This window comes from Nuphar pumila, chromosome 15 (genome assembly GCF_984573655.1).
Source record: "Nuphar pumila chromosome 15, dmNupPumi1.hap1.1, whole genome shotgun sequence".
NCBI lineage: Eukaryota > Viridiplantae > Streptophyta > Magnoliopsida > Nymphaeales > Nymphaeaceae > Nuphar > Nuphar pumila.
This window is the reverse complement of record NC_143263.1, coordinates 48,102,242-48,117,156: the sequence shown is the minus strand read 5'-3', so window position 1 is coordinate 48,117,156 and position 14,915 is coordinate 48,102,242. Positions and strand designations below refer to the sequence as shown.

Genomic DNA, 14,915 nt, shown 5'->3' with positions numbered 1-14,915 from the left:
CCTTAAAAGGACACAGTGTCTCGGGCGAGGGGCAAAACCCTCGCCCCTTCTCTCTCATCGGCTCCGCCCCTCCTCACGCCGCTGCCGCCGGCGATCGGAGACGCCGGCGAGCGATTCCGTCCGGCCGACCTCCCTAACGACCGGCGATTCTCCCCCTTTGAGCTCCGGTGAGTCCCCGATCGCTGCCCCTTTTCTCTCTTCTGCTCTGATCTCCCCCCTCACGCCGCGGCCGCCGGTGACTGGAGACGTAGGTGCGCATCTTCGTCCGGCAGCCTCCCTGACGACCGGCGATCCTCCCTGCGGCCTCCCGACGGTGCGAGCACTCCCCTCTTAGCCTCCCCTTTGAGTTCCGGCAACCCAGTGGCCTTCGAGCGCCGGCGACCTTCGACAGTCGGCAGCCTCAGCATCCCCCTTGTTCTGCTCCCTGCGCCGGCCACCGACGGCCTTTTTGCTCCGGCAAAACCCCCCCTTTTCGTTCCCTGTGTTGTGGGAGCCGCCGCCGACCCCCCGAGCGCCGGTATCCTGCAGGTACGGCCACCACCTCTTCGCCTCTCACCCTTCGAGCGAGGGTTCGTCGCCATCGGTCACCCCTCTGCTGTTCCTCCCTGCAGTCGCCGAGTGCCGGCGACTCGCCGCCGGTCGCCGCTCATCCCCTCCTTGTCTGGCCATCGGTGGTGCCAGGGACCCCATGTACCGGTGACAGCCTTCCAGCTTCGGCAGCACCACCACCCTCCGTCTGGTAGCCCTCGATCTTCCAGCCTGGCGACTCCCCTGATCTTGGAGGTATAACCCTCCTCTCTCTCTCTCTTCTGTGTGCAGGATGGATCGACAGGGGAGATGAGCCCCCTGTCATCATCGTCGGTTGGCAGGGGGCTAAACCCCCCCTGCCTCCCTTTATTCTTGGTCGACAGGGGGCTGGGCCCCCTGTCGTTGGCTCTTCTTGACAGGGGGTTTCGCCCCCCTGTCACTCTTTTTGTTGTTGGACGACAGGGGGGCTGAGCTCCCTGTCGCCTCTTGTTTTGGCAGGGGGGTACCCCCTGCCTTTTTGCTCTTGGTCGACAGGGGGAGGGGGGTTGAGCCCCCTGTCACTCTCCCTGTTTGTTGTGGGTCGACAGGGGGGCTGAGCCCCCTGTCGCCTTTTGTTTTGGCAGGGGGGGGGGGGGGGGGGTTACCTCCCCTGCCTCTTTGCTGTTGGTCGACAGGGGGGCTGAGCCCCCTGTTGCTTCTTGCTGGCAGGGGGTTACCCCCCCTTGCCTTTTTGCTGTGGGTCGGTAGGGGGACTGAGCCCCCTGCCTTCCTTTTTGAGGATCTGTCGATAGGGGGCTCTGTCCCCCTGTCCTTGTGCTTTCTCGGCAGGGGGCTCTGTCCCCCTGTCTTTGCTTTTGTTTTTCGGCAGGGGGCTTCGCCCCCTGCTCTTCTGTTGCTCCTCGGCAGGGGGCCAGGCCCCCTGCCTCCTGCGTTGTGCCAACAGGGGGCGAAGCCCCCCTTGCTTTTCTGTTTTCGAGCAGGGGCTTGCCCCCTGCATCTCCGTGTTCTCTGGCAAGGGGCTTTGCCCCCTTGCCTTGTTCTTGCTGCCAGCAGGGGGTTGCGCCCCTGTCTCTTGTTCTGACAGGGGGTGTTTCCCCCCTGCCTTGTTGTAGCAGGTGTGGCAGGGAGCCCCTGCTCCCTCCCCTGCCTTTCCTTGTGCTAGCAGACAGGGAGCTCCTGCTCTCTGCTTCTGCTATTGTTGCCAAGCAGGGCTGAGGCCCCTGCCTCTGGCACCCTTGTCTGCAGGATGCAGAGCTCCTGCCTCTGCCTTCTGCAGGCGGGAGACCTTGCTATGTTTGCTTCTCTTTTCTTATGTGGCATATACTAACGTTCTAAGATCTCCAGGTTGAACGGTGGATCCAGCTCGCCCTCTGTGGCTCGAGCTCTTGCTTGCCTACGCTGCATGCGTACGAGGAACCGCAGCCCCTTAAGGTAGGGGATTCTTGCGTGAAAGGACAATGAACTGATAAATGTTAAAATAAGAAAGATAACTAAAAGAGGATGATATATGTATACGTATAATATATATACGTATGTCTTTACCTTCAAGGACGCGGTTTCGCAATCCTTGTCCTCTTTACTTTTCTGCATTTTCCTTTCTGTCGCCGCCGCGCTATATGTGCCTAGGCTTTCTATTTCTGTCTTTACATTCCATGTCTTTTAACTCAAGGACGCGGTTTCGCGATCCTTGTCCTCTTTACTTTCTCGCGCTTTACTTTCCTGCTGCCCCGCGCTTTGCGCCTTGGCATTTACTTGCTTATGTCTGCCTTGTTCTCCAGGATGTAATCCTGGTCCTCCTTTATGTTCTTGCACTTTACTTTCTGCATTTACTTGTTGCCCCGCGCTTTATGCGCCATGGCTTTGCTTCTGCCTTACTCTTCGTGCTTTACTTTCTTGTGTTGTCGTGCTTGCTCTTGCAATTACCTTTTGTATGTATTCGTCTTTACCTGGTTGTTGCGCTTCGTGCATATGCCTTGTTCATGCATGTATCCTATCTCTGTCGCATGCTCCTTTTCCTGCTTGCGCTTATCGATCTATCGAAGTGCAACCCTATGCCTCGTGAGTCGTCCTTTACACTTGCGTAGTCAATATAAGATCTCTTACCTCACGAGTTGCTTGTGTAGTTGCCTGCTTGTGCGTTACGATGATCGAGGTATGATCTCATACCTCGTGTGGAGCTTTAGCGTTCTGCCCTCGCGGTGCGGCTTCGCCCCCGAGGCTTGTCCCTCGTCGTACCTTTGTATTAGTATGTGCATGAGTTTGCCTCTTGTCAGCTTGCACTCTCTGAGTGCAACTTCGAGTGCGTAGTGTATATCGTCTCACTTGGCTTACAAGCCACGACACGCACTTATGCACTTCAGTTCTCAAAAGACATCGTCTTAGGTGCGATCCTATTTTCAGGAATGTATCGCTTGTAAAGTGATAGCGGCCAGATCTCTCAAATCGGTGCATTTGGGATAGGTGTGTTACAACCTTAGTTCACCTATTCGATTTGACTCAGATAGCCTGGTTTAGAAGCCTATGCGCGAGTAGGGGCGGAAATCCTGGCGAGGTACTTGCGTCATCGCTAGATTGGCCCTACCTCACCTTTGATGCGAGACCTAGTTTCTAGGCTTTCTGGTTCAACCATGATTGTGGTGCCTTCCTTCGTGAAGGTATTGTTGGATCTTTTACGAAGGATCCATGTTCCTCCTCTTGTAGTTGTACCCTTAGTCACATACGATAGGTTTGGGCTACGAGAGCAGAACGAGAGGTCTACAGTAACCTCTAAGCGTGTATTGACACATTAAGCTAACCATGTTATGTTGCTTTCGCCTAATAGGCGGGTTGCTCGCAATTGTCTAAAGGACCCGAGCACGATCAGTTGGAACTGGAATGAGTTCACTGCGGGTTTCTATAAAGTAGAAGCTTTGGGATTTCCTGCGAGAGATCCATACCCCTTTTATCGTGGTTGTACTTTTGAACAGGTACGTTGCGTACTACGATGAGTAGGATGAGAGGCCTATGTCTGCCTCGAACATGCAATGACATGTGTTTGAGATCACAAGATTGATGTTTCTACCCTCACTGAGGATTGACCCCCCTTTTCATTATGATTGTATATGTGAATAGTTACGATGCGTACTGCTGTGAGTAAGATGTGAATTGTGTGCTTGTCTCGAACGCGCAATGGCGCGTATAACTCACCTAAATAATAATCATGCGCCTTCACAGGCAAGATGCTCGAATGGGTCGAAAGACCAGAGCATGAGAATGGGATGGCGGTTAAGAAACCCTCCGTCGTGCTCATTCGGAACGGTTCATCAAGAGAGAGGATGGATGGTACAAAACTCCGATGGACAGTCATACATGGCAATCTCGGGCAAAGATCCGACCTTCCCCAGTCATCGGAGGTTAGGGGAAATCCTTCGGGCCACTTCTGCAGAAGTACGGATGCGCATCCATTGGGCCTTTGTTTGCCTTTGGGGATTTACTCTCTTGGTCACAGACCGTCCCCTTAGGAAGCGGACTCAGTCAGTCATTCGGGGTATAATAAAATACATAGCATAATGGACCCCCGAATCGATCTCGGCTGTTTCTACGTTTTGCCTTGTGCGTACCCACAACGGCCTGCTCAGTAATGAGACAAGATATAACTTATACACATGATCGTGAGATACGCATGTTGTGACGTGCTTTGCTTGCTTGCTTGTTAGCTCGGTAATTCGGTATGCTATTCGTTGAGCTAGGTACGCCCGTCGAGGCGTTACTCTTGTTGGTTAAACTGCTTATGCAGTTCCTTGCTTGGTAATAACTAGCTTCTCATACTAGTTGATTGCTTATCGTGTATTGCTTATGAATTGCTTGTGATGCAATAGCTTGTGCCTCACGATTAATGTAATCACTTGTCGATGGACTGAGCCAGCCTATGGTACTCGGATGTATTACGAGTGTTGTTATGAATACATGTCTTATGAAATTGCTTTGCTTGGCTGGTGGATAGAGTTAGTTAATCTTCACCTATTATATTTGTAAGATTGCTATAGTTGTCTGTTCAGCACTCTGATCCTTCCTGCTCTTTTACGTAGCTGTCTGCTTTACTAGAGCTTTGCTTACTCCTCAGCATATTTGCTTAGATCTGCTAGTCTTGCTTGTTCCTGCTTGAGCTAGCGTTTATCTTACTTATTGCTTGTCCTTTGCACCCCTACTAGTCTGTTGTGTGACTGACCCATTTTCATGGGCAGGTGGTGAACAGGTTGAGACAGCTTGCGATGGCATGATGACGCGATGCACTCAAGGCAATGCCCTTTCCTGACGTTGCGCTCCTGGGGATACTTTTAATAGATGCGGTATAAGGTTTTTTGAAAGCATCTCTTTTGATTATAACTCTGCATTTCTAAAACTGTATTACCAAAATGTGGTTCTTTTTTAATTTCAATAAAATATCTATTTGAACTGCAAATCGGTTTGTAAGAGGGAAATTGCTTTTTGGTTGTAATGTGCCCAAGGTCTAGGGACTTGTTGTTTTGAATCTGATCTTCCGCTGAACTTCTGTTTTAAACTCTGATAAATGATTGATTTCAAAGCTTTTAACCTTTTTTCATAAAAGGTTTCAAGTCCACGATTTTGGGGCGTTACACATACACATATATATATATTAATTATATATATATGTCTATGTGTCTATCTACATATATAAATATATATATATTTATATCTTTTGTAAATAGACCCATATAGGGGCAAAACAGTCTTTTTACTTCTTATCGCATATTGTATTTTTTCTCCTTTTCTTTTTTTTCCTTTTTTCTTTCTTTTTTATTTTCTTTATTCTTTTCCTTTTCCTCCTTGGAATGGGCCCCACCTAGGAGGACGTTGGAGCATCCAACGGTCATATTTATGACCGTTGGAAGGGCTCCAACGTCCCTCTAGGAGCCCTTCTAAGGCCTCCTCTTTTGTCTATAAATAAAGGGGTTTCTCCCCATTGTAAAGCATGCTTCTTTGAGGCCTTTTGAGTGGAATATATATTTTTCCTCTTCTTTTGGGTGCCTTACCACTTTAAGTGGTTGTGTTGTTCTTTTGCCCATTAGTGGCTATTTGTGTATGTGCGTGCTCTCTTGTTTTTCTCTTGGAGACTTCATCCGGCACTTCATTACACAAATTCGGGACGAAGCCCAAATAAAAATTGAAACAATCTATCTTGTTCCATTTGTTTTTGTCTTAGTACCACATCCTACATAGCCACCCATTTAGACTCTAAAAGAGGCAATTCATCCCACAAAGGATTTAGAGCACTATAATAATCTTGTATGCTCATGTCACCTTGTTTTGTGGTTCTTACTTTTTCTTGCAAAAAATAAACTCTTGCAAAATCCTTTTGGGTAAACATACCCTTCATAAAAAACCAAGCTTTATTTGCTCGGCGGAATTTTGCAGTATTTGCACATACCTTGAGTTCGACATTATTCATAAACCATGCTAGGATTTTTGCATGGTTGCTCTCCCAATCTTCCATTTGGCGATTATAATCTTCAATAGCCTTGAGACGAGCATCGCCTTCAAGTGCTTTCTCTTGATCTCCTTCCATCTTTGTGAGCTTAAGTTGGGGTTCCGGAACGGTTCCCATTACATAACCCCAAAGCTTCTTGCCTTTGAGATTATTCTCCAGTGCGGATGCCCACAGCATGTAATTTTTCCCATTGAGTTTGAATGATAGATCGATCTTGACTTCCATTGCTACAAAATGAAGATGTGAGAAAGAAAGGAAGTAGAGAGAGACACGATTTTACCTTAAAAGATCGTATGGCTTTGATACCCTATTTATAAGAGAAGGGAGACCAAAGGGGACTCCCAATAGAGTCGTTGGGAGCCCCCAACGGTCACAATTGTGACCATTGGGGGGCCCAACGACTCCATTGTGGGCCCCCTTTTCGGTATCCCAAAATACATTTAAAAATAAAAAAATAAAAAATAAAAAACAGTAAAATAAAAGAAATAAAACAAGTACCCCTATTGGGTACTTGTGAAAAGACCATAATACCCCTATCGGGTATTATGGTAAATACATCTATATTTATATATATATATAGATGTATTATTACATATTATTACATATGTCTTAACACCTGAATATTGTTCAGGTTGACCCAAATATTGTTCAGGTTGACCCAAATATTATTCAGGTCAGCATTTTTCATGCCCATACTGGGGAATTCAGGTTGGGTACCCGGTACAAACACAACCCATTGACAGCTAGATGAACCACAGTCACTAATCCTATTTTGAAATACCATGCTTCTAACAGAATTTTGACCTCGACAAATAAGAACATAAAAATATTGCAATATTTTTCAATATATATATATATATATATATATATATCATGATATTATCAAAAAATTAGCATGGCATTATGGCAAAAGTTTCAGAAAAAAACCAGAGACTAGTTTTGAAATTTAAAGACATTTGAATTTTTAAAGCAAAAAAATGGAAAAAGTTTCGATAATTTATCCAGAAAAAAGACCCAACCTACAAAACTTCACTTGATTTGATTCAAAGACCAGATCAAATTGACAAAGTTCATAAGATTTGGGGTATTTTTTAAAAACTTTTTGTTTGAAAATATTTGCAAAATAAAGATCTCAAAATTTAAAAAAATAATGATTGATATTCATTAATAAAAAGGAAATTATCATCCAAAATCTTGGAAACGAGTGCCTGTCAAGAAGGATTTCACAAGTCCCCAAATCAAGCGTTGCTATGTATCAACAAGAGGGGGCGTTTTTGGAATAAGGGGCAGTGAGTACTTTTTAAATGTTAAAGCTGTTAGAACTATCTCATAAGGGTAAATTCGGACATATTATATTGTAAAATAGAGAAGAGAGAGCTTGTCCTAGGGTTTTAGTATTTATGAAAAGACAGGACTCAACCCAACAAGAGAAGGAAAAAAAAGAGGAAACAAGAAGAAAAAAGGAAGTGAAAGAAGAAAGAAAATAGAGGAAGAAGAAGAAAGGAAGGAGGATCATGACATTTATTATGTTATTTATTTTTCACTTTTGGGATCACTTTGTTAGTTTTTCTCTTTTTTGTTTAGTTTTCATAATTTTTTCAAATTTTCTAAAGCTCCCAAGATTTTCATGTGATTTTCCCAAGAAAGACCACTATTTTAAGTCTCCCACGAAAAAACTTGGCCTAGATATAGCCAACAGTGATACCCGTGACTATGGCATGGAGTAACAATCTTCTAAAATCCTCGGCCAGAAATAAATTAAGTCATACCTGCAGTAGCTCTTCGACTATGTCCTTGGCATTTGTAATGTCACACATTCCATACAACAAATCAAGAGCCCGCCTTCTAATACTGCAAAATTCATAGCAAGAGGTTAATAGATACGAATGCAGCAATCTTCATAGTTCACTTAAACAAGGTCAACTTAAAGAACCAGGTTTAGATGCTTTGAACGTCAGATAGAAAACATCACACACAGACAGCCTAGCAGAGAAATTTCTAGTTATTAAAAGTCTACATAAGCTTAGACACCAAAGCAATCTGAGAATGATGTCTAAAATTCCCATCATTCAAGAGTACTAATTCCATTTTTAACATGTAAAATACCACGAATACAACAGTTGACCATTAAAGTCACAACTACAAAAGGATCTTCACAGAAACATCTGCAATTATCCATATAAAATTGACTGAAAGAGCTCTCTTGATCTCCATAGTGGGCATCTCATTCAATTTGCCAAAAAATTTAAAAAATTATACACCATCTTATATAAAATAAGGGCATAGAAGATGCCATTTTATCCAACTGATTATTCAGAGACAAAGGAGTGACAGTGAACTCCATGTTTCATAAATAATAGGCAACCCCTAGCCTTAAACTGAGCCCTCCACGGTCCATGAAGGGTAAGTGTGAAGAAAATCTTGTCTATAATAGTTTTGACCAAGGTTGTACATATCGTATCGTTACCCGTATCAGTCGGGCCCAAAGTAACAGCGTACCATATCTTATCGTATCATAAATGTAGCATAAATTTTTAATACAAAAATTCCAAAAAAAATCAGAAAAAATAGCAAAAATTCTAAAAAAATCATAACACTTGAAACAATGATGAATTGCACAAAATACAACCATAAAATCACATATGAAGCATTTATGTCTGTATGAGCTACATAAGACTCTTGCAATTAAGAACATGCCACAAGACTCATACTTTCATATTACAAAACATATTATATAAAACCTCAATAATCATAATCATCATCTTTTTCTTCTTCTCCTCCGGCTAAAATTAATAGCAAACCATGCAACTGATAACTGACAATGTAAATAAAAAGCAACTTCATAATTTAAATTTTAAACACAATTAAAGCCTTAACTAACAATATTAAATTTATATTTAATTCATACTAAAATATTATAAGTCATAACTAAACTACTAAGGTTTCATGATAAATAAAAACATTACATCATAGTTGGCAAACTCATGACTCGGGCTCGGATCAGACCCCTACTAGGTCACTGAGTCAGCGGGTTGACTTGATGACTCAGACAAGTCAGGACTCTATATTTTATAGTGTAAGCACATGAATAAGACATGGAAATAACACGCTAATATGCCAATAGATAAATTTCATAAATATATAATTATACATTATTAACTTTTTTCATTGAACAATATTAGATTCTTCATAACGAGTTACTTTATATAAGTAGGTATTAAAATAATAAAATATATGATAAAAATTTTTATTTAATGGGTTGGATCGGCAGTCCTAAATCGTGACCTAGTTGGGGTCCGATCTGGGTCGACTTGGGCGATTTCCAAGTCGACTCGCCGGGTTTGCCAACTATGCATTACATTTAACCAACGTCTTACATGTCAATCTTCATCTCTAAAGTTCTAAACTATAAAGATCCTAAACCTAAACTATCTTCTAGAGCTTATTTGTCAAACATTAGGACAATAATTCTTATGTGTTGCATCAAACTGCCGCACAATGATCTCTTTATCTTCAGCCATTTTTTTGGCAAGTGGGTCATCATTATCATCTTCAGAATCTGGAACAATGGTTGGAAGTCCTTATTTGCATTTTTGCAAAATTCTTCTTTAAATTTCTCCTAGTTTAGCAATAACATCAACACGAAAAGTGGTAGGAATAAATGGATAATCACATGGACGTAGATTTTGATGAACACCTGCAATATGTTGTTTAAATCTATGTAGTCTACATCTAATAATATAACCACAAAACACACATCTCAATGATGACCCTGGTCGTGATACATCATCCATGTTTCTACAGTATTGCCATGCAGAATCATCTCTATAAGATGAAGGTGAAAACGACATTGAAAGATCTAAAATAAAACATAATCAATTAACTACTAAATAAAAATATAAGCATACAAAATCGGCCTCCAAATCACTCTCAGGGCTCCTAGGGTGCATGGGTTCCCCTCTAATGGCCTCTACACAAATGAGGGAGTCGGCCCTCAAGAGGTATTTAAAACTCAAAAAGTAAAAAAGTAACTTTCAATTTTTTTAAAGTGCGCCAAAGGTGTGTCGTATGATATGCCCTGTATCGTACACTATACAAGGGTGTATCATACAATACACCTTATACGAGTGTGTATCATATCGATTTCTCCCAAAGTTATTAGTGACAATGAACAGTCCCAACTGAGAAAGCACAAGTTGTGATTATTGGTCACAAGGTCAATCTTGTAGCCAACTTTCACAAGATTCAAGGCAAAAACAGTCACAACTGGAAATCACAATCACAACTTGCACTTTTCTTATGTTAACTTTGAGAAAGTAGTGTGATTTTGATTTAAAATTACAAGATCTTGAGAAAATCCAAGAATCACAAGGCATTGCAAACATATCCTAAGATTTTACACACTCCTGCTGTTTCCTTTAAGGATGTGAAAAACTTTGAAGACTACCCTTCGACAGTATTTAGTTTTATTAGGTCAAAGATATAACATATCTTAGCATATATAAAAGAAATACACAAGTCAGAATCTGAAGAATTCAACAACAGTTTACCTGATGTCAGGATCCTTCAGAGATGCAATGATCTGAGCTTGATGCCTTTTTATGCTATCCTGTATGTCCATTACCATCAACATTCTTGTCATGTTTTCCTGCAATTAGCAACGTCTTTTACCATTTGTGATAGAGAAAATGATTAAACTCTAACTCCCTAATGTAGTTAAATTCCTTGTCAATAGGTAGCAAGACCCTGACATTCTAGGAGCTCTTACCAGGCCCAGATATCGAATATTTGGTTCACGGACTGCAATAAACTTCCCAAGCAAAGCCACACACTGAGACATCATCTCTTTTTCAGCATCAAGGTGCATGACCTAAGATGTGATCAATAAAGATATTAAAATATATATTCATTTGTGAAAATGTGTTATGCTTTGTATATGCCCCCAAAAATGTCAGCTTGTTTTAAATACCAAAATGAATAAGATGATAAGGAAGCAAATGAAAAATCACTGATCAAATGAGAGGTGACAAAAGTAGTAAACATAAAACTAAAAGTAATAAATACATTTGAAAAAAACACAAAAAGGACCTGTAGATACATGGAGTGCCTTCATCAAGCATATATCAACTGCATTGACATGGCAACTAGTTGCAAGAAAAGAAAATTAGAACTATTGAACCGTAAGGCATAGACAATCAATTGATTGAAGTCCAAAGAGAAGAGTATTGTCAAAATCATATCAGTTATATCAGATCTGACCACTTAAATCAAATTTGGCCAATGGAGTGTAGGAACTTGTTTTAAAATAAAAGCTACAGCAAGATCAATACAAAAACTTGAATCAGCAAAATCTTGCTAGTTTGGTATCAAACAGATTTGACTATAAATGGGAAATAAAATACTCTCAAATTGCTCAAATGCATTGTCTTTTTTCCTTGTTTGTACATTTTTCATGTTGTTAAAAAAGGTCCTTAAAATAATTTATATCTTTGTTATGTTACACTTAAATTATGAAAACTATAATACTTCTACAGCTAATGATATTGTTTTGATTGATGAGTCTAGAGCTGGGGTTAATGCTAAGTTAGAATTATGGAGACAGACATTGGAAGCAAGAGGTTTTAAGTTGAGTAAGAGTAAGACAAAATATATGGAATGTCGGTTTAGTAAGCAACGAAGTAGTGATGAGAGTGTAGTGAAGCTTGGTGAGCAAGAAATACCGGTGGATGACTGTTTCAAATATTTGGGATCTATCATTCAAAAGTACAGAGAAATTGATGAAGATGTAAATCATAGGATAAAGCTTGGGTGGATGAAATGAAAAAGTGCAACTAGAGTGTTGTGCGATCGTAGAATGCCATTGCGGTTGAAGGAAAAGTTTTATAGGACGACAAATAGGCCCGCTTTACTATATGGTACGGAATGTTGGGCTGCCAAGAGACATCATATTCAAAAAATGAGTGTAGTTGAGATGCGTATGCTTAGATGGGTGTGTGGAAATACAATAAAAGATAAGATTTGAAACGAGGAGATACGTAAGAAGGTAGGCGTTGCATCCATTGAAAATAAGATGAGAGAGAATCGTTTACGGTGGTTTGGACATATTCGGCGAAGGCCTAATGATGTTCCAGTTAGAAGGATGGAGAAATGGGAAAATATATTAGTTAAAAGGGGTCGGGGTAGGCCTAAGAAGACTTGGATGGAGATGATAAGAAAGGATATGAATGCTTTGAACCTCACCGAGGACATGACATTGGATAGAAATGATTGGAGGAGAAGGATTCATGTGGAAGACCCAGAATGATTTTCTTTTTTGGTTCATATCGCGGACCCCAATTGTTTTGGGATGAAGGCGTAGTTGTTGTTGTTGTATAATACTTCTACAATTTTTAATATATTTTATTCCAACCAAAATGGAGCAGTACAGTCCAACTATAACAATTTAATACAATTTTCATCATAATCATAAATCAATTACGCACGTTAATTTTTTAAAATTTTGACAAAGAAAAGTCTATTCATACCAAGCATCATATAGATAAACACACAGCAATAAAAGAACATGCCTCCCTAACTTAAAGACTCAGATGCACCCAGATACACATGAATGAATCAAAATTAAGATGCAACAAAATTACTAAACCAAATGCAACAAAAATTGAAACATTTCATCCCTAGACTCTCAAAACTAGAAAATTGCCCTTAATGCTATGAAAAAACAGATCAAAGATTCGAGACAAATAAAAGAACACATTAAAAAATTTCATGAATTTTCAGAATATAAAAAATAAATAAAACTAAGAGCTCACCAGTGCAATAGCCTCAAATAGTACTGCATGTGAAGCATTGTTCTTGTTTACATTTTTTACAACATCAGTACCCATCAAAATACGCTGAAGAATCTGCAACCAAATAACAATAAGATGTATATAAATGCTGTTGATGTAACGGAACATAATGCTAATATTGAAAGAATGCAAAGACATACCTCAAATAAAGACCTCCTTGTGTTTGGATCTTCAATTGTAGGGAAATACTGAAGAGCCCTCATTGTCTTCACCTGAGCAAGGAAACATGATGATTCATAGTATCAAGGTGAAAATTCAGCTTAAATCCTTCCCTTTGAATAATTTTGAGCTTTGCAACAACAAATAAGCTATGTCACATGGGTACGGGTACGGAGGGTACAACACAGAAAATTCAAAAAACACAGGTACAGGGACACAGCTATATATATATATAATGTTCTTAATGAAATCTGAGAAACTGATGTTTTGAATATGAGAGGGGGCAAAGTGAAAATTTTTAAAAGAAAGGAGGGGGATTGAGATATTTTTGTTATAAAGGAGAAAGGGGTACTTTGTAACCCCGATCCCCACCACCTCTCTCTCTCTCTCTCTCTCTCTCTCTCTCTCTCTCTCTCTCTCTCTCTCTCTCTCTCTCTCTCTCTCTCTCTCTCTCTCTCTCTCTCCTCTTCTTCTTCCTCTTTTTCTTTCCTTCCTCTTTCTCCTCCACTCCTTCTCACTCATCCGAGGGTTGAATGGAGGGGAAGAGGGGTTTTGCAAACATAAAAAAAAGATTTGGGTTTCAAGTTGGGTCTCTACTGGACCCAACCCGGTCCAACTTGGACCCAGCACGTACCCGTACCCGTGTCTTGATGTGTCAACATGGGTACGTGAAGTCTATAGCTGTGTCCCTGTTTCATAGATTAAATCGCTACTCCAAGTCTTTTCTAACTCCATCCCTTGCACCCATTATCATCAACAAATCTAACACAAAAAACTAGAAAAACTTACATTTGATAAGAAGATGCCATGAACTAGGTTAAGAAACCACCTTTGTTCACTAAAATGTATTGTGCAACACCTTCCATCCATGTCAAATTTGTCCTCAGAGTGAACAAAGAGAAATGAGAAGTACATTCAAAAGTCCAAAATCCCTCGCTTGAAAATCCTAGAAAACACTTGCAGTACTTGAAAATAAATGTTTGGATGGTCTAAGGGGCTAACACAGCCTTATTAGATCCAAAAACTTGATGAAGATAATGCAAAAGCCAAAAATATTTATTCTAAATGGGGAAAAGTAAGAAAATAATTGCCTTCTTCACAAAAATGCAGTGCACAATGCCCTCATTCAAAGCCAAATGAGAGAAACATGAGCTATGCCAAAAAATCCTAAATCTTCTAACGTTGAAAACCTTAGAAAACTCTCACCAAAGTAAAAACTAACATTTCAAATTATCTAAAGGGTTAAAAACAACTTTATTAGACCCTAAAACATTTTTCAAATACAACCAAATATGAATAATTAAAAAAAAGGGGGTGCCAGAAAATTGAGTTTCAGCACCTTATGGGGCATTTGTGTGTCTGATAATTGTCTCCACGCAATGTTCAAATATAACAATGAATATTAAAAATTTTAAAAAAAGGGTGCCAGAGAATTGAGTTCCCAACACCTTATGGGGCACTTTCATCTCATTGTAACACACCGCATGGAAAGTGTGACTATGGAAATAAAGTCAAACCACCCCTTGTCAAATTCTGTTCACTGAAAATGGGTGGAAAGCAACAAAAACAATGGGGTTGGGAGCAGTTTCCTTGCGGAAATGTGCTCCCCATTTGTGTTGGTGTGCACGGACCTGAAGACGATATTTTTATTGAAACAGCTCCTAGCGTATCATAGGATACACCCCTCATCATTGAGGTGTTAGTGACACACTCCTACAACTAGTTCCAGAGGTGTATCATATCATTTTTGGTTTTTATCCGTTATGTTATGCACTTTACAACACTAAATATAGCATGAATTGACCACAAGGGAGCATACTTTGTAAGCGGGAAAGAAAACTATCTCAGTTGATGACAAGACATAGATGTGCGGTATGCATGTGTGTTGGCAT

General features: G+C 40.7%; 1 protein-coding gene across 1 annotated transcript in view; it reads right to left on the bottom strand.

The window, feature by feature from the left end:
• LOC149815364 (AP-2 complex subunit alpha-1-like) overlaps window positions 1–14,915 on the bottom strand; it is a 124,035-nt gene that overhangs the window by 52,046 nt on the left and 57,074 nt on the right. Inside the window, exons 7-11 of the mRNA XM_089989408.1 lie at window positions 13,005–13,076; window positions 12,826–12,918; window positions 10,785–10,886; window positions 10,567–10,664; window positions 7,786–7,867 (exon numbers count right to left, since the gene is read on the bottom strand). Of these exons, the coding sequence (XP_089845534.1) occupies window positions 7,786–7,867; window positions 10,567–10,664; window positions 10,785–10,886; window positions 12,826–12,918; window positions 13,005–13,076 (447 nt within the window). The remainder of the gene's footprint in view (window positions 1–7,785; window positions 7,868–10,566; window positions 10,665–10,784; window positions 10,887–12,825; window positions 12,919–13,004; window positions 13,077–14,915) is intronic.